Source organism: Macaca nemestrina, chromosome 7 (assembly GCF_043159975.1).
Source record: "Macaca nemestrina isolate mMacNem1 chromosome 7, mMacNem.hap1, whole genome shotgun sequence".
In the NCBI taxonomy this organism is placed as follows: Eukaryota; Metazoa; Chordata; class Mammalia; order Primates; family Cercopithecidae; genus Macaca; species Macaca nemestrina.
In genome coordinates, this window is record NC_092131.1 from 169661910 (window position 1) to 169688083 (window position 26174).

The window sequence follows — 26174 nt, forward strand, 5'->3', positions numbered from 1 at the left end:
ATTTAATGTTATTAACAGCTCAGTCTATAATGGAGGGCAAATAAACAGACCTGTAGGTCACAAAGGTATTGACTTTTGATCATAAGTTCCAGGGGGCGAAAATAATAAACTATCTCCATGCATTCTTTTTTTTTCTTTTTTTGAGATGGAGTCTCACTCTATTGCCCAGGCTGGAGTGCAGTGATGATCTCGGCTCACTGCAAGCTCCGCCTCCTGGGTTCATGCCATTCTCCTGCCTCAGCCTCCTGAGTAGCTGGGACTATAGGCGCCCGCCACCACGCCCGGCTAATTTGCTTTTTTTTTTTTTTTTTTTTTTTGAGTAGAGATGGGATTTCATCGTGTTAGCCAGGATGGTGTCGATCTCCTGACCTCGTCATCTGCCCCCCTCCGTCTCCCAAAGTGCCGGAATTACAGGCGTGAGCCACCATGCCCAGCCATCAGGATGAATGTTTTTATCTAATCTTTTTGAATGTTTTCCTTTGTTAAAAAGGATTATAGTACAAATAACATATATAAATACAGTAACAAAATATGACAATATGAATTATAATATGATATGAATAACCAAGAAATTCTATTTCCTTTTTCAGGAAAGGTACTCTACCCTTCCCCATTTCTATTATCATGCTTTAAGTACCACGTAAAAGAGTTCAACATTAACAGACATAGAAGTATCTCTCTGGGAGTTTACAATCTAAAGACTATGACTGCAAGGTAGACAATTATCTGGAAAGGGTATAAACAGAGGGTTGTCTGAAGTGTGTCCGTGAAAGCATCCACACACACACGCACGTGCTGAGGCTGGGGAAGCATCCATGTGTCAGGGTTTTGAAGAGTTCAAACAATGTCGATAAATAATTCTGCGGCCGGGCGCGGTGGCTCAAGCCTGTAATCCCAGCACTTTGGGAGGCCGAGACGGGCGGATCACGAGGTCAGGAGATCGAGACCATCCTGGCTAACACAATGAAAACCCGTCTCCACTAAAAATACAAAAAAATTAGCCGGGCGTGGTGGCAGCGCCTGTAGTCCCAGCTACTCGGGAGGCTGAGGCAGGAGAATGGCGGGAACCCGGGAGGCGGAGCTTGCAGTGAGCCGAGATCGCGCCACTGCACTCCAGCCTGGGCGACAGAGCGAGACTCCGCCTCAAAAAAAAAAAAAAAAATAATAATAATAATAATAATAATTCTGCAAAAGGTGTATGTTGAGAAAATGTAACTAAAGGAGAAAGAAGAGCTGGAACATCAAAGTGTCTCTACCAATCTTCATTGATTTTAACAGGTTGACATAAAACCTCCAAATAACAATCACCAGTCATCCAAAAAACGGACCTCAGTTTGAGCTAATTCCTTGGTCTTTAACAGTTCTTTAACAGCAGGAAACATCTCAAACTGTTCCAGTCGGGTTTCAGCAATTTCCTGTTTTTGAACCTACACACTTTTATCTCTCCCATGGAAAACATAAACATCAGGGGTGAAATGGAATTCAGGATTCTTAAATGGTCCCCTATTCTGATATGGCTAATTTTCCATCATCGAACCTCTGGGGTTACTTCAATACAAAAACCTGTTAGCCATGGAAATGGAGCAGCTGATTCAAAGTGGTGAAATTGATAAGAGAGGATCTGTGCAAACTGCCAGGTGCCTAGGGTGGAATGTGAAATTCCCTAATACAGTACTACTTTCCTCTGGATCTGTAGCTTGGGGACGCAGCACACCACCGGACTTGGCTCCTCACCCCTTTCAAATCTGCAGGAAGTGCATCTCTGCTGGTCTGAACCCTGCCATTTCTGAGTTGCCTCAGAGCTATAGGAAAACATCACTAACTCAATCTGTTGCCCTGAAATGCTGAAAATAAAAATAGCATTCGAGAGGCTACTTCCCTAGATTCCTGTTATTTCATATAAAGATTTTATTTTTCCTTGAGCTACTGTTCCTTTCTGACCATCTTCCTCATTACAGATGCTCTTTCAAAATTTCATTTTGCACCCAGTCCTGTATGTCAGCAAGTTTATTGGGGAGAAGAGGAAATATCCTTCTCCCTTCTGTGCAGAGGCAGGAAACGTTGGGGGAGTGGGTCCATTGCACCATAAGGCCCCCATCCTGGGCCCACATGTGTCTATGCAGATGGCACCAAATAAAAGAAAATTCCTGGAGGAAGCAATCTGAATGGGAGAAATCACAAGAGCTAAAAACCGTTGAAAACCTTTTGAGAGAATCTGGAGGAAGAGGCTAGGCATGGAGGCAATTTCATGCACTTAGACTTGGGGATGGCGGAGGATTCCTAGGCTGATTGTATGTGTGTTTGTATGTGACACATGCCTGTAATAATGCACTAAATCTTGCCTTTGATTTGTTTGCTTGCTTGCTTGTTTTTTGGCATGAGCTTACTATAGGACCACTGAGACTTGGCTGTCTCCTTCAGCACATCATCCTGGGAAACCGTTGCTTGGTTTTCTGTTCCTAGCTGAAAGGTGTTTCCTGTAGAGAGGTTACCCCGACTTACCTATGAAGGATGACCATATAATTTGTCATATAAACAGAACACATTTCAGAGTCCAAGTGGACACTAAAAAGTAGTAGACAATTGATCTACAACAAATGAAAACATGGACATCACATGGTCAACGGTTGACTCAGATAGTGGTGATTACTGGAATCCAGAATGGGCCCAATTCACATTCTCTAAGGGCTCACGAGAAATGCTCTTTCCCCCAAAACCCTGGAAACAAGCATGAAACAATAAGCTCTTGGAGTATTCTATTTCTGCTTCATATTGCAGTCTCAAAAAGAAGCCTCTTGTTTTGTTTGTTCAAATGCCAGATTACAGTCTCTTCTCAGTCTAGCCTCCATTTAATTACTTTACTGTATCTTTGCTATTTCCCTTTGGCTTGTCAATACTCCCTTTAGACTTCTATCAGCACATTTGGATATTATGATAGTGCAGGCAGTCCAGAGTCATAAGCCTAAGACCCTATACAACCCAGGTGGGAAGATCAATCTAGCATACATGCACGAATTAAAGAACAATGAACTATTGTTCTGGATAGAATGCACTATGAGTTCAGATTTAAGAAGCACGAGACTTGCCTGGGCTAGATTTGTCAAGAAAGTCTCGTGGAGACAGTAGTAACACGTGCTGGGTCAAGGAGGATTAAGACTGACATATAGGAGACAGTGAGCAACCCTCTGCCAGGAAATAGAGTATTGAAGGGGAAGGAGTAAATTGAGCTCCAAATAGGCAGACCCTTGAATGAGAAATGTGGCTTTGCAAAGATTTGTCATAGACCATTTTCAGCCTTTGAGCAGGAGAGTGACCAGGTAAAGTGGTACTGCGGAAAGGAAAATCTGACAGTGGTATGCTGACCATTGGTGTGGGAAGGCTTGAAGTGGAATCACCAGGATAGAGTCTGTTTAAAGAATCTAGTTATAACAAGAAAAACAACTTCATTGAACTTTAATACTGTGCCTCTGTCTCCATCCCTTTGCATACATGTTAGATGCCACTTTCTGATACATTTCTTTAAATATTTCATTGTAAGTACAGGCATATATCTTCTCTTTATTCATCATTATATTCCCCCAGAAAGGATGTAATGTTTTACTCTGGCACTTCCACATTTCACTAGGCACCCCCAACATCCTGAATATTTAAAAAATAATCTAGCTTTCCCCACAAAATAGGGTACTACCTTTTCTCCATTTCCTTCCATTTATTATTCTCACAGATTTTTAGGGGTGACTTTATGCGATGTAAACTATCTCCACTTCATACATTTAAAAAAGAAAAATAAACAATTGGTTGTGTTTATTAAAGGGGAATCCAAAAGGTGGAATCTTTTTGGTGTGGTAATTTTGCCAAAGTCAAAGAGAGTCGGGGTCAGACTGGGAATGTGGGAGAGCCTTTCCTTTCCGGTCTTAGATACTATAGAGAACTTGGGATCCTGGGAGAAACACGGAGCACACAGGTGGAGAATAATAATGCCGTCAGCATGGTGTCATTTACAATATGCTTCCTGCAGATCTTCAGGCCCAGTTTCAACATCAGGCCAGTTCCCTTTGGCTGTGTGACACTGGGATAGTCACTTAACATCTCTGAGCCTCAGTTTCACCATCAGTCTAACAATGGTGTTTTACTCGATGATCCTTTTCTCCCTGGTCTTAAGTTTTTTATTTTCACAATTTCAGGAAATAGATATTTGGCAATAAAGCTCCGTTTTTGTTGGATTTCTGTTTACTTAAAAGCTTGGTCAGCCTATTTATGCATGTCATGTTGCATACTTGAAGTCCTGACCAAAAAAGTTAGAAAATGCTTTTAAAATAAGTCTTCCTGTATAATGTTCTACAAAGAAGAGATATTTATGGTAACTTGCTTAGCAAAAATATGTATTTATATCAGGCTATTATAAAGCAAAACTTGGCTTCTTTATTACATACTAAATGTTGAACCAATAGCCTGATGCAGCTGCCAAAAACTTAACACACAGCCTTAGACCGTTTCACTTGATGGACATTTCCAAATTATAGGCAATAATAATCCCATTCTTTTCTGCACTAATCAGGCAACATCTGGGGTCTTTTTATTTAGTTCTGGAGTCCATATTTACGAGAGATATATTGACACACTGAGTTCACTAAGAGAGAAGCACTACCGAAGTGGTGCAGGGTCTTGGAAACCTTTGTTAACTCTTGGAGGTATAGGCCTGAGGACTAGAAGAGAAGACATATGGGTATTTCAGCCTTTTGGTATAGAAAAGTGTAAGTACTGACTTACGCTGTGCTGTGTTAAAGGATCGGTGACGGAAAATGGATGTGAGTTTAAGAGAGACAGATTTTACCTCAAAATAATGAAGACATTTCTAACATCTAAAATCATCCAACAGGGGAAAGAACTAATTGATACACTAGTGAGATCTAGAGGCTTGATCACATTTACACTCATCCCCAAAAAATTCAAATAGAGGCACAGATTGTTTCCATCCTGGGTGACTTTTTGAGGCATGGCTTTACCACTCTTCTCATGAAGAGGTGGGCTTTGCTTTTCGTCTCCTGGAATCCAGGCTGACCCCATGACTTGCTTTGACCAGTGGAACTCAGTGGAAGCAATGATGTATGTCTTTCAAAGCTTCAAAGCTTAGCTTTTTATTTTGGTGGGGGGTGGGGCAGGGTCTTGCTCTGTCACCCAGGTTGGAGTGCAGTGGTGCAATCTCGGCCCACTGCAACCTCAGCCTCGCGGGCTGAAGCCATCCTTCCACTTCAGCCTCCCAAGTAGCTGGGAGTACAAGTGCGTACCGTGCCCACCTCATTTTTGTGTATATATGTGTGTGTATATATGTACATATATGTATTTATAGATATTTATAGAACAGGGAAGGGGCATACCACCGAGGGGGGCACACGTTTTCAGCCACAGTCACACCTGGAGGTGTCAGCTCACCACTACAGCAGACCAAGTCACAGATGAAGGGGGCTGGCTTTGGGGCCGAGGGAGCCACTGTCAAGTCACAGAACAGCCGCCCAGGCAGGCTTGGAAAGGAAGATCTCCGAGAAGAGGGGGGATCTATTTAGAGGTCGAAGGAGGGCTTGGGGCTCTCAGGACGGGATGGACTTGCCAGACCTGATCGGCTGGCAGTTGGAGAGAAAGCAGAGAGAAAACAGGAGAGAGAAAAGTGAGCAGAGAGCTGGTGAGGCAAGTGCAGAGCACAGGTGTGCCACAGCAGCTGTGGGAGGGCCAGGGAGGGGAGGGCACAGGTGTGGGCGTGTCAAGCTTCCTGGAAAAGAGGGGCTGGAAGGGAAAGGGGAGGAAGATGGAGGAAGGAGCCAGAGCTTCACAGGTAGTGCCTGGGGGCTGTGGCCACCCTCCCAACCCCATGCACGCTGGCCTCGTCCACGGCACCCAGGCAGTGCACCCTCTGTTAAGACCAATGCTCGCCCCCCTCAGGCTTCCCTCTTCTCTGGTCACCCTGTCTTCCAACCCACTGGTCCGGGGCCACCTCTCGCCTTGGGGAGCCCAACGCAACAGCTACCAGGTCTGATAGAGAAGGAACACTGCTTGAACCAGGATGATGAAGCTAAAAGGGATGGATGGCTGGAGTGATCGCCGGAGAACCCTCTGGGTGGTCAGAACACCCAGGATCCTCTGAAGGGACCCTGGGGGAGGCAGGGAGGGTAGGCAGCCAGATTCCACTGGCTATAGACTTATAAGTCTAAGAGGGGAGCCTCAGCTTGTTGGGGGTTGCAGGTCGCGTAAGTGAGGCTGGGCCCTTCCTGTTGGGAAAAGCAGAAGAGGGAGAGTCCATGGCAGGGGAGGTGGGTGGGCTTGCTGGGCAGAGCTCAGCCGGCACACCAGGCACTGTGGTCCCCTTGTCTGAATAGCAGAGGCGACCTCTAGGAGCAACAGGCCAAGGTGCGTGAGCCTGCTGACCTGCGATAGTGCTTCAGCGGGGGCCAGGGACCCTGCCTTCAGTCACATGCTGGCAGCTATGATGGGACCTGGGAGGGAGGGAAGGGGCCGTGTGTTCCCGCCTGGCCTGTGAGGTGTGTTGTGGGTTGACCATGTGTATGGGACTCTTGAAGTTTTATCCTGGATCACTACCGGATTGCCGACAGATAGAGGAGGTGGGACCCTGACTCTCACCCCTCCTCTGCAGTGGATTTGGCTCTCAGCACTCCCAGGCTGGGAGGCGGATACTCTGCCCTGGCAGCATGACTCGGACTGCACAACAGGTACGGCGTGCCCAGGATGACATTCCTAGGCCTCTGGCCGCCTCAGAGTACAGCCCCACACACAACCCCCTCCCAGCTCTCAGTCCTTACACCATAAACCACGAGCTCTCTGACGATTCCAGAGAGCACCCACGTCTGCCAGCTTGGGCACAGAGCCTGTTCCAAGAGCCCCCAAGCTCAGCCATGGAGGCCAGGGTGCTTTCGGGCCATGGGGGCAGCCCTGGTACCTGCGTCCAGCCAGGACGCTCTGCACCTGCAGCCAGGAGTTGTCCACGGGCCCCCAGGGTCGTGTTGATGTCGCTGATCTTTTTTTTGGCAATATTAAGTTTATCCCTGTCTTTTTGTCTTGAAAGTCCATCTTTTTTTTTCTTTAATTGAAAGTCCATGTTCTTAAATTTCGATTTTCTTGTTTTCAACAAACTTCCTCCTCATTCTTTGTGTGTGTGGTTTGTTTTGGGGTTTGTTGTTGTTGTTGTTGTTGTTGTTTTCTTGAGACGGAGTCTCGCTCTGTCACCTAGGTAGGAGTGGAGACAGGGTTTCACTATGTTGACCAGGCTGGTCTTGAACTCCTGGCCTCAAGTGATCCACTTGCCTTGGCCTCCCAAAATGGTGGGACTACAGATGTGAGCCACTGCACCTGACAGTAGTTGAGGGCCACGCTATTGTCTTAGAGTGAAGTGAGGAGAACCTACATTGGTTTGGTAGTCATGGGAATGGCAGGAGGAATGAAATGTGTAAACTCATTGGTGGCAGAATCAAAATGGCTTGGTCTTTGTAGTCCACTATTAAGTGAGGAGGAGGAATTATTGGCTGACTTAGAAGAAGTAAAAAATGTGAAATACCAATAAAACACAAATCTCATGATTTCAGTCAGGGTAAAGCTTAAGCACTGTGTGATTCTAGATAGATTATTGAGCAGTTTTGTTCCATGTATTTTATATCCCACATCTTCTAGCTATGACCCTATTTCTTTGTTTCTTGACATAGCCAAACATTTTTTAAACTAACAGCTTTATTGTGATATAGTTTTTGTATGATAAGCCTCACCTTTCAAGTGTACAGTTCAGTGGTTTTTAGTGTATTCAGAGTTACGCAACCATTACCACTCCCTAATTTCAGAACGTTTTCATCTCCCCAAAAAGAAACCGCGTGCCCATTAGCAGTCACTCCCTGTACCCGTCTCCCCCACCGTTGATCCTGGCAACCTCTGATCTAATTTCTATCTGTAGATTTGCCTCTCCTGGACATTTCATATAAATAGAATCATACAAAATGTGGCATTTTGTGACCGGCTTTTCTTTACAGTGATTATAAATCAAATGCCTGAAGAGGCTAAGCTTAGGATAGGGTTTGCTGTATAATTTTGACAACTGAACTTTTTTAAAGTTGAAAATATGACTGTGTCTGTATATGTGGCGTATTATCTTTAGATGACCCTTACTTCAATTATTAAGAATTTTTTCCCCTAGTAATCTTCAACTGTCTCAATATTCAGTAGGAACCCCTTGGATACAAAGAGCAGTAGGAATTTGGAACACATATTGACAAAATGAATGTAATTTAATTTAGTACAGTAGTAAAGTCGAACACTTTTAGGTGTCGATGCTGCTGAAAGTGTATATTAAGGAAAAGTTTACTTACCTTACTTTTGGCGGAGGTGCTAGAACTACTTCTGTCTTGTGTTTAGATTTCAACAAACCTTTGCATAGGTATTATGTGGTTGTACAAATGTACTTTCTTTTGATCTGAAAATGCAAAAACTTCCTTTCTTCCCACTTTCTGAGACTCTGAAACCTTAAAGGAAGACTGGGGTACTTTAAAGGAAAGGTGGTGGTGGCTGGGTAATGGGTAACAATGTCTACTGTATACTTCCTTTCCCAAAACAAGTCCCTGTCTGCCGTCAGCATATCCAAAATGTGAAGACCAAGTGTGGTGTTAACTCATTAACTAATCACTAGACTTTGAGTGGTTGTGGAAGCAAAATCTCAGTGAGTGCCTGGATGTTCTAATTCTGTTAAATCAGTAAGTGCACATTCTATACAAAACTCTCTTAGCCCAGTGGCAGATTTAAGGAGTGGGAGACAGATTTCTACATTTCAGAAATGAAATACATAAAGAATAAAAATTTTTAATCCCATGGTTCTTTGCCTGAGTTTAATTTTTTGGAGAGTTTTTCTTTTAGATTTTCTTTCTCTTCCATTAAACTGTTACTTTGAAAGGTCCCAGGGTTTGGGCAAAGCAAGTGGGAAAGACACTGGCTTGGATTCTCCAGGATAAGGGAGTGAAGAGGACTTCTTGCCCTCATTTTATTATTGAATAATGTCATCATAACAATTATTAAGGTGAATAGTCTACAGTAGAAGTTTTTAGATGCCTTATCTGCAAAATAATTCGGTTTAGTCAACACAAGGATGCCTTTGGTTAGCTGGAATGGAAGATGTGCAGGCTAGAGTGGTCTTGGCAAGTCTTCTGGGGGGAAATACAGCATTTGGAAGGGTGAGAAGCAGAAGGAATCTGAGGCAAGGGAAAGGTATGGGCAGAGCCCCAGAGGACAGAACAGGTTGTGGTGGACTTGGTGTCCACATAGACCTAATTAGTGGTCTTAGCTTTTATGTTTTCAAAATTACCACAGTTTGTGTTCTAAAACTGTCATTCCCTTGATTGTATTTTAGGCATGCTATCTGTGTATTTTGAAATTTAAAGTAACAGTAAAGGAGAAATGAAATTATTTTGTTTGAGTAAGAGTTAAAAGGTTAAAACGTCTTGATATAAATAATTTTCTAATGGGAGATTTGGTACACCCCCAGAAGTTGACTTTGGTTCACAGAATAGTCTTCAGATCTAGAAAGCACTTGAGGAGTCCCAGAGAGGAGCTACATGGTCTGAACCCTTTGATTCTCACGACAGAATGGATAAAAACAATTCCAACCATGAAGCAATGAGGATGTTCATATTTTGGATAGGGTAAGGTCAGTGCCGTTGTCAGAGGAAAAACTCTTGGCCATCACAAGATGGGAGAGAAAGTTTCAGTTGTAAAGAATACTCAAATGCCATTTAAGGAAACGGGTTCTTCTGCCCTTATTCTTTGGAATATTTAGGGTTAAGTTCTTAGTTTTTGACATCATAAAAATGTCAAAGAATCCTGTTCTAAGAGCCATTTCACACAATTGACTAGAATTTCAGAGCAATTACATGAGAGTAATACCATTAGAATTTTTAAATTACTCACAGCCTATATCCCTAACAAGTATGTTCATGCTTGCATGTTCTCTTCTCATTTTTACTGTGTGCTTGCTTTCTGAGTAATGGCACGTAGAAATTGTTTAAGCAGGAATAATTCTTGAGATAATTTTGTATGTTTTCTTTTTTCTCTTTGAGGTATATATTGGGTAGAAGAGCATTATGTATGGAACTTCTCACGAAACAGGTGATTTTCTTATGATACTCAATTTTCACCCTCAATAGAGTGTTTTGATTATGTAAGCTAGATTTAAGCTAGATTCTCTTAAAGAAATTTTAGTGTGTGTTCTTTTTTTTTCATAGCCCCTACTTTCAAGAATGAAAAAGGTCAACCAGTAAAATGAGATTGTACTTAGTGGTGAATCTATGCTAGGATCGGCATTAAGAGTGACCTTTATTGGCCGGGCGCAGTGGCTCAAGCCTGTAATCCCAGCACTTTGGGAGGCCGAGGCGGGCGGATCACAAGGTCAGGAGATCGAGACCACGGTGAAACCCCGTCTCTACTAAAAATACAAAAAATTAGCCGGGCGCGGTTGTGGGCGCCTGTAGTCCCAGCTACTCGGGAGGCTGAGGCAGGAGAATGGCGTGAACCCGGGAGGCGGAGCTTGCAGTGAGCTGAGATCGCGCCACTGCACTCCAGCCTGGGCGACAGAGCGAGACTCCATCTCAAAAAAAAAAAAAAAAAGAGTGACCTTTATTTAAGGTTCTAACTTGCTCATGGTTGGGCACTTAGAACGTCAGTTTGTTGGTTTTTGTGAGATTCTGGAAATGGTCCAATTTTACTTTTTCCCCTTGTCTCCAGACATTTCAACACTGATTTGCTGCTGTTGAGGTACATGCCATTTTGTTAGGCCTTCTCAAATGGGAATCAGGAATGCTGCTGTGTTCTAGAGATGTTTTGTTTCCTGTAGGGCTGAAGCAGTGCCTACTCAATAGAACCGATCATCGAGCAAAGAAACGACACCTGACTCAAAGGCAAATCCAGAGTGTAGCTTGGAGCAAAGAAGGTACTTTTATTAAGAATTTTATATAAACCATAAGATATATTTTATATTACTTTGTGCGCCTTCTTGTTATCTTAATTCTTTTTGAGAGAATTCATTTCATTTTCATTTGGTTTGCTTTCTTCCTGTCACAAAGATGATCTGTAGAAAATATAGAAGTAGACTGGGCACGGTGGCTCAAGCCTGTAATCCCAGCACTTTGGAAGGCTGAGATGGGCAGACCACAAAGTCAGAAGCACAAAAGCTTTGTGTTTCTACAGATATTAGACTTGTTTCTTGTTTAACAAAAAAAAAATTTGTAACAATAACATAAGAGAATAAAAGAAATGTTTTTCCAAAAAAGAGAAATCATTGTGGTTATCTTATCTTATTAGAATGTTGGATAATATAGTCTGCTTCATTAACCATCAAGCACGCCATAGATTTTCCATTTTTATAGGCTCTGTAACTCAGTTAAGGTAATACTGGTAATTTTTGTACTGTATTTGAAGGTGAAAAATACAGACCAAAATCAAAGACCTTGCATAGAAGCTGGATAATGAAGACAGCTCTGGAGGAATACATACACACACACGGACACACACATATATAAAGTATACACACTTTTTTTTTTTAAGTTTTAAAGCTTTTAAAACAAAAACCGGCCCCTTCCCTCTCCCAGATTGGGCAGCCCCTTCCCTCTCTCTGAGTGGGTGGGGACAGTGGTTGCATGGGCAGCTTTCCTTGTGAGCCACAGGCCCCTCTGGACACATTGCTGCCTGCTGATTGGCCACGCCCCAATTCCCTTTCATCTTCTCATTGACCAATGGGCTTGGAGCATTAAGGCCACGCCCCTCCTCTGCATTCTACTGGAGTCCTGGTTACGCCGCCTCTGGTTCAGTCGCTCAGCTGCCTGGTAGGTGACTGGAGGCGTTGATCAGTGCTCGCTGGGATTTTGCTGACGTGGCCCCAATCCCGCTTCCCTCCCCACCCTGCGATGGCAGAAGAAACTCGACAGAGTAAACTGGCCTTAGCCAAGAGAAAGGTAAAAATGCACCAGGTCATGGCCCCCCAACCCAGCCACAGATCCCCTCTGATGACAAGACCACTACCAGAGTCCATATCACTCCTGAGGCACACCAAACTGGGCCCCCCAACCCCGGCACCTCTGGGCTGCCCCCACCAAAGTCTTGTCAATCAGCCCTGCCCCTTCAGCAAGAAGCCCAGTCCCTGCCCTCACCAATCACCCCAGGGTGACTTTGGGTGTGTGACTACTGGGGCTTCCCACTCCATTACTGGGCTCTCACCTCCTGCCTACCCAAACTTGACCTCCCTGGGTTCTTTGGGCTCACGTTTCCAAGCACCTGGGTCCCCCAGCCCTAGGCCCCACCCTCGCCAGTTGTCCCTGGGTGACTTTGGGCTGGTGATTCCTGGGGCTCCCTACTGCAGACTCGGTCCTCCCCTCCTGCTGCCTCAAGGTCAAACTCCCTGGGCTCTTTGTGCTGGTGTCTGCAAGGACCTGGGTCCCAACCCTGTGTTTCCCTCCCCCATAGTGGAGTGGGACTCGGACATTGCGCTGATGTGCCCCACCCCCAACCAGGAGGAGTGGAATGTAGTGATGTCACAATCCGCCTACTAACTGTCATTACTGGAAGACCGGCCTTTGATCTTATGACCCACTCCCCTAAGTGTTGTCACCCCATTTCTTGTTCCTCTGGTCACAGCACAAATTTGCAGCTGGAAGGGGAATGGAGACTATGGGATCTAGGAGCAAGCGATTTCAGGCTGCCTCACTCCCTTAACATAGACATTGACAGGGGGAAAAGCCTACACTTCCCCCGTGAGCTCAAAACGTTCACAGTATCTCTAGGTGGCGATAGGAGAATGGGTTTGCTTTGGTTTTCTCCCAGGCTTCTACTTTCCAGAGAGATTTTAACATTTTTTTTCTGAGTTCTCCACCTCATATTCTAATTCTCCATGGTTCTGGGACCAGACTGCCCTTCAGTCTGTGGTCTCTGAAGTGAGATTTGCTCATCTTCTGTGGAATAGATCTTGGGAAACTGAACTTGACAGCTTGAATCTTCCTCATATTATCTTGACCTGGGGAACTATGAGTGCCACGGGATAAATGTGAGACATCTTTCTGAAGCATCAGGTTCCCTTGATTCTCTTGAGATCAGGAGAAAAAACATTAATGTACTTAGGGATGACAGTCACATAGGCTTCTGAGAGTATACCAGATTTCTCTCTGAAATGAGGCTTGGGTTGTCCTCTTTCTGATGAATTCCCAGATTTAACAGAAAGACTGCCTTCTGCCCTGAGGACACATTGATATAAAAGTTTGAGGGGTACTGGTGCACTTCTTGATACTAACAGATGTGTGAGGATGTATGACTCTAAACCATGCAGTGCCTGCCTACCTAATGTTTACTTTTCTACCTCTACCTCTGGTTTTGGTCCCTGGCAGCTGCTGATTCTTGCAAAACCCCAGAGCTTGGAGTCAGAAGACTGAGTTTCCAAGTTCCAGTATCACCTTTTCCTTTTTCTTTTTTTTTTTTTTTTTTTTGTCTAGCCATTATATCAATCCCTCTCAGTCACTAAATGATGGTGACAACACCTTGTACAGTTGTTGGCGTCATTAAATCAGATGGTGTATAAGAGCATTTTGTTAAAACTATAAGGGAGGATGTGGCTGTAGGGGCCGATAGTTCTCATGAGCATTACTGCTCTTCTTTCCCACAGTTAAAAGAATATTGGCAGAGAAACAGCCCTGGTGGTCCAGCAGGAGTGAAGAAGAACAGGAAAACAAATGGCAGTGTCCCTGAGACAGCCACTTCTGGTGGTTCCCACTCACCTGGGGATGTGAGTCTTGGCTGACCAGGCTCCTGGGGACAGGGGGCCCAAGGGGCAGTAGAGGGTAATTGTTAAGATTGTGAATGGACTGTTGGGTACTGGTTCAGAATTCTGGGTTTGAATCCTGCCTCTCCATCTGCTAGGGATATGATTTAGGGCAAGTTGCTTGAGCTCTTTGGGTCTCTCTTTGCACATCTGTGTAATAGAGGTGGTATTATTGTTTGACTTCCATTTGTGAAGTTTAAATGAGATTTGTTATTGTTTTATGTTAATCCCTAATACATGGCCTACTGTAAACACCCAGGACACCAGGATATGGTCATTGCTGTTTGATTTTCCTCATCCCCAGTCTCAAGGGGAAGCCAGGACAATGAGAACAGCCACTTGCCATCAGGAGTCACTGAAAGGGCCCCAGGGTGGGATGGTGGGGAGATAAGAACCACGAGAGAAGTTGGCACAAAGGAGTTATGGGACGAAGGGTCCAAGACAGGCAGAAAAGAAAGTTGTGCCAGTTGATAGGGGAAGAAAGGAAGTCAGAGGGCTCAGACACTGAGAGGGACAGAACATCTCCATGTGCACTCTCACCTCTTGTAGTCAGCAACAGGTATCGACGGAGAGGGCCCTACGTCATCTGCACCCCTCAACGATCTGGAGGTAAGAGGCTCTGGGTGGAGGTACAGTGACCCTGCAGGCCAATCCTCCAACCTCCTCCCACAGCAGGGACTGGGTGCCCCTCTGCCAGCTGAGACAGCCCACACACACCCCAGCCCTAATGATTGTTCTCTCTACCTCTCCCCTGACTCCTCCTCCACCTGCTCCTCTCTGCATGTGCCTCAGAGCCCGTCCCAAGAACTAGCAGCTGCCCTGGACTCGAGGTCCGTCAAAATCATTCACCTGAAGAACACTATCAAATCTTTGGTAAGAGTCCAGTGGGGTCCCCTGATTCCAGGCTGACAATCCTGGGCTCCAGTTTCCCCTTGGGACCCTGAAGAAAGGGACTGGGGTTCCCGGTGCCAAGGGCAAATAGGGAGCTGGGGCACCCAGACCTCACCTGGAGGGACCCCAGAGCACGCACCATGGCTCTTCTTTTGCTGCCCTCTTTGCCAACTCTCTCCTCTCCACACACCCCTGCTCAAGTCCTTGCTACACACGCCCTGGGGTTGTTGCCTCTTGGGGGGGTGTAAGCCTGACTGGTTGTCAGGGGCCCTGTATTTCTGCCGTGACTCAGTCCCTAATTTGCTCTTTGATTCTGGACAAGCCGCCTCTCCTTTCTGGACTCGGGTTTCCAGAGGAGGTAGTGAGTATCTAAGGTTTCTGTTAGCTCTGAGAGTCCGAGATTTAAAGGCCGCCTAGAATGGAAACCTCAGGGCCAAGGGCTGCTGTCTGTCCTTTTCCGTTAGCCTATATCTGCTGTGAAGAACCGTACCTGGCCCATTCATGCGCAGTAAATGTTTATTGAATGAACGCACTTTTCTAAATCACAAGCAGGCAGGAGGGGGGCCTTTCTCAAACTCCATCTCTAGAGGATTGTGTTCCTGTCCTCTCAAGAGATTCCACATTCAGACTTTGAGTTCTGTGGCTGTGGGTGAAAACCAACAAAGACCCAAATCCTCTGTCCTTGGGAGCTTGAGGAGAGTTGACCAGTTTGTGTTCCCACTGGGTCTGAGAACTTTGCCTTTAAAATCCATTCCTGGCCCCACCTACCGCTTCCTGGTCTGGAGAATAGAGTTGAGGGGGCCACCCTCCATCACCTTAATTTGACTCTCCCCACAGAAACAACAGAAGAAACAAGTGGAACATCAGCTGGAAGAAGTAATGCAATTTCTTTTTTTCCTCGCGACATGACGGCTGGGTTTGGGGGGCACTCAGATGTAGAGGCCCCTGTCTCGTCTCACCCACTCCCAGCCTGGGGAAGAAGGCTCACCCCTCAGATTCTACCCCATCCCCACAGGGTCCCTGATAACCTGGTCTCATGGGTGGGCCTGTCCTGGGGCATTGGTGGCATTCTGGGGGCATGTCTCTTGCTGTGCCATCTCTGCCTCCCCCTGGTAAGAGCTCTGTCTTCCTCTTCCTATAGGAAAAGAAGGCAAACAATGAGAAACAGAAAGCCAAAAGGGAGCTAGAGGTGAGTGGAGGGTGTGAAGTTTTCTCCTGTCCTCCGGGGAATGTTTCTTTCCTTCTCTTTCAGCACTTGCTTGGCTTTTCTCCCAAAGGTTCAAATCCAGACATTGAACGTACAGAAAGGGAAACTAAGTACGGACCTGTATCGCACGAAACGCTCGCTCAGATACTTTGAAGGTGGGAATCTGGGCGCCCTGTCATCCTTCAGCCTGGCACTTTGACAGGTCTTTAGGGGAGTCCTTTGGGACCCATCTCACATCTGTCATTACAGAGGAGTCCAAGGATCTGGCTGGCCGCCTGCAACATTCATTGCAGCGTAAAGGGGAGTTACAGCGGGCTCTGTCTGCTGTCACCGCCACACAGAAGAAGGCGGACAGAGTGAGTCTGACCACCCGCCCCGTCCCCTGGGAGCCTGGCTTCGCAGATGGAGGAGTGAGCCTAAAGGTCCCTTCTGCAGGATGGAGTGTCCTGCCCAGAAGGCGGCATGGCCATTCCTCACTGCTTTTGTGTCTGGTTGTTAGAGGCAGCTTGGGGCTGAGTCAGCTGCTGTGGGTGAGTTGGCGGGTGTGGTGGGGAGCGAGTACTGGACACTGAACTTGGAGGCCAAGTGCCTGCCCTGCCCTTACCTGGCTGTGCTCTTAGCCAAGTCCTAGGTGCGGTTGGGTACTTTACTCGTGAAGATACAGAAGAGTACCTTTAGTATGTTACCATTTCTGTAGAGAGAGGAAACCTGTGTGTGTGTGTGTGTGTGTGTGTGTGTGTGTACATACTATGATAATATACAGAAAACATGTCTGCAAGGTTCATAAAAACCTCAGGAGAGAGCCATAGGTGGCTGGGAGATACTTCCCTTCTGTACCTTCTGAGTTTTGAACTATGCGAATGTATCATCCTTTCAAACAGTGAACAAAAGATTCATTTTCCCCTTCCTATCTGTACCCCCATCCCCAGCAAGAAAAATGGGCTTAGAGAATTGGATAGAGCTGGGCGTTCAAATCCCAGCTCTGCCTAAGTGATGTTAGGCAAGTGCTTAACCTCAAATACTCCATGTGTTTTCATGTACACAATAGAGGGAATCATAGTAACTGTCTCCTATGGTGGTTGTGAGAATAAATGGGATTGCTAGCATGGTACCTGGTGAAACACTCCATAAAGGTTCAGACAGTGGTAGTAATAACAGTAATAACAGGAGCAATATTATCTGATCTCTCTGGGACTCTGTTAGCCAGCTGTAAATTCGATCTCTTTCCCTGTCCCTTCCAACTTTACTGAGTTCTTTTAAAAACCAGACCACAGACTTGGAAATGCCTCGATCTTTACTGACCGAGTTGCATATTAAGCCTAGCCCTAACCTGTTTAAGGGGCACTGTATGGAATGGCCCAGGTTCCCCAGATAGAAACTTCTCACTCTTCACCATCCAGTCCTCGAGCCGCAATAAAGCACGTATGGAGTGGAAGTTAGAGCAGTCCTTACGGGAGCAGGCACTGCTGAAAGCTCAGCTGACACAGGTGAGATTTTGCAGAGGCAGGGAGGGAAGGAAGATGACCCCAGGTGGCCAGGAGCAGGTGAGGACCAGTGACAGCCCTTCCTAACTTCTGTGCCCATTCTTGCAGATGAAGGATTCACTCAAACAAGCCCATCTAGAGAGAGACGAATATGTTCAACATCTAAAAGGAGAGAGGGCCCGGTGGCAGCAGAGGATGAGAAAAATGTCCCAGGAGGTGAGATCTGACCCTTCAGCCCCGCCACCTTAGATAGGTCACTGGATGTTTCTGGGCATCTGTAACATGGGAATATACAGCCAGATGTGGTCATGGGTCGGGGCTTTGTGGAGGTGGGGGCAGAGAGGGAGATGGCAGCCTGTCCAGCCACCAGCCCCTCTCTCCAGGGCCCTTTATCCCTGTGCTTTGGGCAGGTTTGCACACTAAAGAAGGAGAAGCAGCATCACATGCGTCTGGTAGAGAAGCTGGAGAGGAGTTTGTCGAAACTAAAAAACCAGATGGGTACGATGGGGCTGATGTGACTTGGGAGCAGGCCTGGCATCGGAGGGGGCTCTGGGGGTGGCTTAGAATGCCCCAGGGAGGTGGGTGGATGGAAGGGCTTTGAGGCAGAAGGAAAGAGGTCTGTGCCAGGAAACAACAAGTCTTGTTATCTCCATGAGCCTGAGTGTCCCCATCAGCAAAGAGGGCCCGTTGTCAGCCACCCACAGTGCTCTCCATCTGAAAGTGGTTTGGAAGATTGGCTACCATCCAGGTGCGAGGAATCATTAGCAGTGAGGCCAAGTTTGGGGAGCCTGAGAGGAGCTGTGCACCAAGAGGAGGGTTTTTTTGTTGTTGTTGTTTGTTTTGTTTTGTTTTTGTTTTTGAGAATCCAGAGGCCCTTATTGTCTGCTTCCTTTCTCAGCTAAACCCCTGCCCCCGGAGCCCCCAGCAGTGCCCGCTGAGGAGGAGCTGCAGCACCTGAGGAAGGAACTAGAGAGGGTGTCAGCAGAGCTCCAGGCCCACGTGGAAAACCATCAACACGTAAGTCTCCTGAACCAGCCACAAAAGGAGAGGCTTCAGGAGCAGGAGGAGAAGCTTCGGAAGCAGGAGGAGAGACTTCGAGAGCAGGATGAGAAGCTTCAGCAGCTGGCCGAGCCACAGAGCGGCGTCGAGGAGCTGCTGCGTTGCCCCAACTGGGGAGCCTGCCCTCCTCCCTAGCCCTCCAGGCCTTTGTTTCCCAACTTGTAAAATGGGGCAGTGTAGCCCTCACGTGAAATGTTACTTCTAAAGGCACCTGTGAACCAGAGCCCTGCTCTGGTGGCTGTGGGTGAGAGGGGATGATTTTTCTAACCTGCCTCCACCCTTCCCCGTGCCATGGGAGTCAGACACCAACTTCTGGGGTCTCCAGCTGCAGTGGGTGGCAGCTGATTGCTTCTCTCTGTCCAGAACAATGAGAACAAGAGTGCACTGCAGTTGGAGCAGCAAGTGGAGGAGCTACAGGAGACGCTGGGCGAGGTGAAGTAGATTGTAACCCCCACCCCATCCAAGAAGGGCTGGGAAGCGGGCACCAGCCTCTGGGGAGGGGAGGTGCCAGGCCAGAAGCAGCTCCAGCCTGGGGGCAGGTGACCTCAGCACCCTCCAGGGCAGTCTTATGACCCTTTCTTCCTTCCTGCCCTCTGACTTTTAGAGGTGGGTAGCCCTGGGCTCCTCCCAGGTCTGGACATCATCATCCCAGCTAGAGGCATGAAGCCCCCAATCATAGGGGAACAGACAGTGGGATAAGAGGCTCCTTATGCCAGGCACAGTGGCTCAGGCCTATAATCCCAGCACTTTGGGAGGCTGAGGCAGGAGAATCTCTTGAGGTCGGGAGTTTGAGATCAGCCTGGCCAACATGGTAAAATCTCATCTCTACTAAAATTACAAAAAAAAAAAAAAATTAGCTGGACATGGTGGAGCATGCCTGTAATCCCACCTACTCAGGAGGCTGAGGCATGAGAATCGCCTGAGCCCAGGAGATGGAGGTTGCAATGAGCTGAGATTGCACCACTGCACTCCAGCTTGGGCCACAGAGTGACACTCTGTCTCAAAACAAAACAAAAATGCTCCTTAGATTGAAACTGGATTCCAACCTCGGTTCCACTGATCACCATTCAAGTACTTTGCATCTCTAAGTCTCTGTTTCTTTTTGAGATGGAGTCTCACTCTGTTGCCCAGGCTGGAGTGCAGTGGTGCAATCGCAGCTCACTGCAAGCTCCATCTCCCGGGTTCACACCATTCTCCTGCCTCAGCCTCCCGAGTAACTGGGACTACAGGCGCCTGCCACCATGCCCAGCTAAGTTTTTGTATTTTTTAGTAGAGACTGGGTTTCACTGTGTTAGCCACGATGGTCTTGATCTCCTGACCTCATGATGTGCTCACCTCGGCCTCCCAAAGTCCTGGGATTACAGGCATGAGCCACCACGCCCAGCCGCCTCTGTTTCTTTAACTTCAAAAGGAAGGTAGCATTTTCCTTACAGAGGAGCTGAGGATTAAATGAGATAATACATGGAAAGCATTAGGCCTGTAGCACACTTAGCAGATGGTAGCTGGCTCCCACTGCTTTTCCACCAGTCTGTGGCCTACAGTTTAAATGGTGAAGGAGGGTATGAGATTTGAGGCTGAGGAAGGAAGCATGGGGTTCTAGGAAAGGGAGAGAGTCACTTAGGCCTGGAGTAAGGGGCCAGGGGCCTGGGCAGGCGACAGAGCCCCACAGTGCCCTCGCTACCCTATTAATGGGCCCAGAATCTGGAAGCCAGCCGCCACGTGCCCTCACACCCAGGGTCTTCCTGCAGGTGGAGCTGAAGAGCCAAGAGGCTCAGAGTCTGCGGCAGCAGCCAGACCATTACCTGGGTCACCTGCAGCAGTCCGTGGCCACCTATCAGCAGCAGGTGGCCGCCTATCAGCAGCTGACCTCTGAGAAGGAGGTGCTGCACAGGCAGTTACTGCAGCAGACCCAGCTAATGAACCAGCTGCAGCAGCAGGAAGCTTGGGGCAAAGCGGTGGCCGAGATGGCCCGCCAAAAGTTACAGGAGACCCGGGGAGGTACCTGCTGAGGATGGGGCCATGAGGGGGACGACCTGGCAAACTCCGTGCGTTGTCACTCTTTCCTGGCCCCTTAGGAGCACCTAGAGGCTGCTAGGCAGCAGAATCAGCAGCTGCAGGACCAACTGAGCCTCATGGCTGTCCCTGGGGAAGGTACGGGAGGCCACTCAGAGGAAGAGGACAGAGCCCCAGGAGGAAGGGGGGACTGTTAGCAGCACAGGATTGAGGAGTTGGAAGAGACCTTTAGAACAGCTGGTCATTATGCCGACCGGGTGCCTGCACTAAGTTCGGCATCAATATGGTGACCTCCTGGGAGCGTGGGGGCCACCAAATTGCCTAAGGATGGCTGAACTGGCCCAGGTCAGAAACGGAGCAGGTCAGAACTCCTGCACCGACCGGTAGTGGGACTGTGCCTGGGCGGTATAGCAAGATCTTGGTACTTAAAAGGAAAAATAAAGAACAGTAGCTTATTCCTCTCTAGGAGGGGCTGGCTCAGGGTTACATAGTGAGGGTGGAGGCAGAGGTGGGCCCACAGTACCTCCATTGTTGGGTTGTCTGAGGAGCCCTCTGGCCACTCCCCACAGGAGATGGAGGAGAACATCTGGACAGTGAGGAGGAGGAGGCCCCTCAGCCCATGCCGAGCGTCCCAGAGGACCAGGAGAGCTGGGAGGCCATGGTGAGCCTGACTCCCCCCGCACCGATTTTGCCACCTTCCTCTGTGGTCCCTGCAAGACCCCTTTATGCTCTTACTTTCCCTGCCTTCTGATTTCTCTGGACCCTCACCCCTTCCGAGAGCCAGTGGTCAGACACCATTTCACCTGTGACGAACTGAGGCCCCAAGGGAAGGGGCTGCGCTCCACCTCTCTGCCCCGTTTGTTCTGTGTATGTCCCTACAAGAATGCTCACGTCTTGCCCTCAGGTGGCATGTTTCAAATCCGCTGGAGCCAGTGCCCAGGAGGAGCAGGCAGGGTTACGAGAGCGGGTGACAGAGCAGAGGGTGTGCTGCCAGCACCTGGCTTACCTGGTGGCCTCGGCCCAGAAGGAGCCAGAGGCAGCGGTCCCAGCCCCAGGGACTGGGGGCGAGTCTGTGAGTGCGGAGACCAACCGGGCCCTGCAGGAAGTCATGGAGAAGCTGGCCCATGCCAGGACTCACCTCCAGCTTCTCCATGACTTACTTGAAAATGCTACCTGAGGGCAGGTCGCTACCGAGATGTGACCCCATTATTTTGGCTCCAGAGCGGCTTTATGGACCACCGGGAGGAGATGGCGGACCTGAGTGAGCTGGTGGAGAAACCCGAACTTCCGTTCATCGAATACTGGGGAGAAAGATGCCATCAGTGAGTGGGAGGCCAGGGCAGGGCAGGGGGAGCTGCAGGGCCTTCGGAGAGGCCCCAGCGTCTGAGCCCTGTCCTCCCGCAGGAATGTTCATCAGCTTCTAACAGAGGCAGGGGGCAGTGCCGAGGATGCAGCAATGGGAGGAGGACATCATCAGGCTGGTCCAGCACAGGGAGGAGATGAAGGTAGGGTGTGCAACATCTCTGCAGGGGTGGGGGTGGGCGTGGGGGTGGGCGCCGCCAGCAGCATGACAGCTGAGCACCCCTCCCTCCAGGTGAAGCTGCTGGCGCTGCAGGAGATGCTGTTATGGTTGGCAGCGACTACAACAACAAGCACAGCAAACTCCTGATCTCTGCCCAGAACCCTGCTCATGAGCCCCGTCCAGGAGCCCCAGCCCCTCAGGAGCTTGGGGCTGCCCACAAGCATGGCGGTGAGTAGAGCCCTCAGGCGGGGCGGGCAGGCAGGAGCAGGGGGTGCTGGCGCTGCACTCAGATCCCCGCCTCCCTCTCTCCAAAGATCTTTGTGAGGTGAGCCTCAGTGTCAGCGCCGAGACTGGGCAAGGAGAGGCCAGGGAGGGGTCTCCCCACGACAACCCCACTGCTCAGCCCATCACGCAGGAGCACCAGGAGCACCAGGAGCACCCAGGCTTGGGCAGCAACCGCTGCGTGCCGTTCTTTTGCTGGGCTTGGCTGCCAAGAAGAAGGAGATAAACATCACCGTCATCAAAAAGCTGGTCAAGAAACTTTTTAAAAAGAAACGAAGTTATGGGGTTAATCTCCTACACAATTCATTTAGTTCATTTGAATGTTAGAGCCACTCTTGATTATTTGTGTTTCTAGTTTGTAGTTTAAGTTTATTTGTAAAAAGTTAAAAGAGAGTGGGTCTCTGTGGCTTTCACTGAGGTTCACTCTGGCATCCTTTAGCATTTTCTTTTTTAATTTCATAATTGTAGGTCATTAGCATGTATATCGAGTTTGCCCTTACGTGGTGGGAGTTCAAACACCCAAAGACCCACTGTTTGCACAGAACTATTCTCGCTGGTTTGGAATAGGCTGCCATGCTTTTGTAATGTTATTATAGCATGTATGTTCATTACAGAATTCAGATAAAATTTGCTTATGTTCTGCTACTGTTTGATCCAATCTTAATCACAGTGAGCCCTTCATTAGCTCAATATGCGGTTTGCCCTCAAGTGTGCACTGTTGATTACTTTGTAGGGACATAAATTTGTGCAGTATTTATGTGATCGTGCCTATGCATGAGGAATGAATGAATTTCAGTCACACATTGCCTAAATCATAACTTGATGATGCTTGGGAAAGACTCAACAGTTAAAACTTCATGAGGTTCTAATGTCTGATCCAAAACACATCACAGTATTAGGATGTAGGGAGATATGTATGTGTGCTCCCTGGGGTGGGGATTTCTAGTTACTAGACCATCTCCATTTTCAGCATTTGGCATCCTCATGATACTTTTATAAATATGACGTTAACAGGAGACTAAAATACGATTTTACTGATGAATAACAGATTTGCCTGCATTCACTGAAAGAGCGCAAATATTGGGTCCTGTGACTTCAACTGATTCTTCCAAATTGTATGAATATATCAGTGTATTAGATAAGCCCAGTTTCAGAATAATAAAGAAAAAATGTTAGACCAAATAATGCGACTAATTAACAGTGGTACAATTTCTAGCCCATGGGTTTAAAATGCACTTAAAGTCCTGTTCTTGCCTTTTATTTTCTGAACTTCCTGCTTTTGCATTCTTTGAGTTCAGTTTAAAGACCGTTACTTTAAGTCCATTTTAAACCCTCAGGCTAGAAATTGGACCACTGTGAATTAGCCACATTATTTTGTGTAATGTTTTTTTCTTTATCATTCTGAAACTGGGTTTACCGAATACATTGATAAATTATTTCAAAGGTACTTTTGTCGTTGAAATCACTTCACTTTTACCCTGATAAACATCAGTGACTGGGCATGACCTTCAGATAGTGTTTAGCATCTGTGACCAATCTGACCATACTGTGTTCATCAGGTGCCGATGGGTTAAATCACACACTGGCATATTTCAGCTGAATGTCCATCTGGAAAATAAATTTACTGTGTTAACTGAAATTCCACTCTTTGTGTAGGTATTTGGCATATATTTAAGAAACAGCTAAAAAGAATGGAAATCGTAGGACAATAACTTAAGTCTTTCTTCAAAGTGCACGCAGTCTTTTGCGATACCTCCTTCAGCCAAGTATTTGTGCTCTTCCTCATTCAGTGTAAGGCAGCTTTCGATTTGCTTAGAAGGCAACATTGGAAGGTTAGAGTTCATCAGAAACATAGAATGTTAAAATGTGAGTTCAACTGACTAAATTTCAATTTTCTTAGGAAGAATCAAAACACCTATTTAAAGATTGCAATATATAGTAACCATTTTTAAAGTATTTGATTAAACCTGATAGGTTTTCCAGAAATGAAAAAAAAAAAAAATCAGCTTTAATACCAAAGCTGATTTTTAGAAAATTTGAACATGTAAATCCGCCCTATCCATAATATAGTTTCTCTAAAACTTTATCTTAGTCATTTTAAAATAATATAACTATTAAAAAAGTAACTGCTATCAATGTTCTGAAATAAGTTAAAACATTTTAAAACATGAACACTGTAGTTTAAAAGAAACGGTGGGAAGGAAAAGTAGAGAAAGAAATGCCAATTCCAGTCCAAAGCTTTATCTGCCAAGTTTTCTTAGAATGACTTTTAGCAATTTATGAATTCTTGTAAACAATGTATAAGGAAATACTGAAAGACTTTTGCCTAAAGTGGCATTATTGTCTGCTGGTGTCATGCTACTGTAATGTAATAAATTCTTAAGTTGTTGCAAAGTGCTGTTTTTGCCTTCAAATTTTATTTTGCGTGTCTTGAAAACTGTGGTATTAAAGGTATTGATACTGTGCAAATGCTGGGCATGCCTGGCATGAGATAATCTCTTTCATTTTTACAAACTTGTAATAAAACTATGCAAGTGTTTATTAAAAGAACACAAAATAGAAAAAGTTATGGGATTAAAAAAAGTTATGGGGTGAAAAAGTTATGGGATAAAAAATGTAAAAAAGTTGTGGCAAAAAAACCTTTGGCAAAAAAGTAGAAAAAAGTTTCATGAAAAGTTGCAAAAAAATTATGAAAAAGAAGTTCTGGGATTTAAAAAACAAGTCATGGGATAAAAATAAAAAATTAAAAGCAGGCCCCTGTCAGCAAAACTTGGAGAGGTGGGGCTGGAGTCTCCACGGCCACCATGTCCCTACCACCCCTTCCCAGTCACCCCTTTACAATTAGGGTAGCAAGACAAGACCTCTGTCTAATGGGGAAAGACAAACAGACCCTTTGCCACCTTGACCAGGGCTGAGTCCTTACATTTCTGGATGACAATGATTGTTATTTAAGAGCCAGAGGCTGGTGGAGTTGGTTTGTTTGGAGGTCTGACGGCCTCATTACTCTCACCATAGCAACTTTTCCCTCAGCAGGGCTCCCAGCTTCTTATTCAGAGAGGTAGCTGAGGCAGGACAGTGGGGCTAACTGTGGACCACGGAGGACACAGGCTGCTGGGGTGGCCCTTCTTCCCCAGGGTACGTATTGTGTCTGTGTAGCGTTTTGTATATTCCAGAGGGTAGGGCCACCTCTGTATCGTATCTAGCGGTGGTTGGAGCTGGCTCATGGGGAGGAGGTTCTAATGATTATTTGTGGCTGGAAGCTTATTTATTGCTAGCATAGGACAGAGGAAGGAGGCGGGGATGGGGTCGTGGCTCCCTGGTGATGCGACTCCTGTTTATTTTGCTTTTTATTTTGGAATAAACGGATTTAGCCATACTCCTCGGCCTGGTGTGTTCCCGTTTCCCTCACTGGGTCCTGGAGTTTGTGCCACCGAACGAGGAGCCCCAGAGTGTCTTGGGCATGTCCAGTTAGGCTGTTGGGGACCTTCCAGGCCTGTTACCTGTATGCTGCCTGGTGGCGCCTGGGGGATTCCACTGGGACTGCCACGGCGCCTGCAGGGCGCGGTCCCACCCTGACAGCCAACAGGCTCAGAAGCCTGATCTAGCGGTGGCCGGGAAGACAGGTACCAGCACCTAAGGGCACTGACTTCCACCCAGCCCAGGCGTCTTCCATTCCGTCCCCGTGCCTCCCTCTCCTGTCTGCACCTGGTGGCCTCTTCTGTCTGTCCCTCCAGAGCGCCGGCTGCCCCGCAGGCTCCCTCCAGGCTGAGTTCATGGCCCTGCCCCCTGGTGGCCAGAGCCGGCTTCACAGGATAAGAGCCAGGGAAGCTCCAGGGGCTTTCCAGGAAAAGTGAACCTTGGAAAGGGTATGGC

The 26174-nt window shown here is 47.2% G+C and overlaps 1 protein-coding gene and 1 pseudogene across 2 annotated transcripts; both read left to right on the forward strand.

The window, feature by feature from the left end:
* The first annotated feature begins 11627 nt into the window (after positions 1-11627).
* LOC139355342 (putative golgin subfamily A member 8F) lies at positions 11628-22947 on the forward strand. 2 transcript variants are annotated; one of them, XM_071067179.1, is made up of 19 exons: positions 11628-11990; positions 13688-13807; positions 14393-14452; positions 14636-14716; positions 15572-15610; positions 15876-15923; positions 16012-16096; positions 16191-16297; positions 17342-17428; positions 17534-17641; positions 17836-17923; positions 18324-18442; positions 18848-18916; positions 20560-20635; positions 21070-21158; positions 21719-21819; positions 21902-22002; positions 22092-22247; positions 22334-22947. In XM_071067179.1, the coding sequence occupies exons 1-19, from the start codon at positions 11943-11945 to the stop codon at positions 22525-22527; spliced, it is 1776 nt and encodes a 591-aa protein (XP_070923280.1). In that variant the 5' UTR covers positions 11628-11942; the 3' UTR covers positions 22528-22947. The 2 variants fall into 2 exon arrangements, with proteins under 2 accessions (XP_070923280.1, XP_070923279.1); XM_071067178.1 differs by having other exon boundaries at positions 11629-11990; positions 21067-21158.
* On the forward strand, positions 18923-20516 carry LOC139355486 (golgin subfamily A member 2 pseudogene; annotated as a pseudogene).
* Positions 22948-26174: the final 3227 nt, after the last annotated feature.

What these genes read in the sequence shown, in the direction of transcription:
- LOC139355342 (XM_071067178.1), top strand. Translation starts at nt 11,943, where the DNA reads ATGGCAGAAGAAACTCGACAGAGTAAACTGGCCTTAGCCAAGAGAAAG. An exon ending in TGGAACATCAGCTGGAAGAA is followed by an intron (nt 15,611 to 15,875) that starts GTAATGCAATTT and finishes CTCTTCCTATAG; the next exon opens with GAAAAGAAGGCAAACAATGA. An exon ending in AAGCCAAAAGGGAGCTAGAG is followed by an intron (nt 15,924 to 16,011) that starts GTGAGTGGAGGG and finishes TTTCTCCCAAAG; the next exon opens with GTTCAAATCCAGACATTGAA.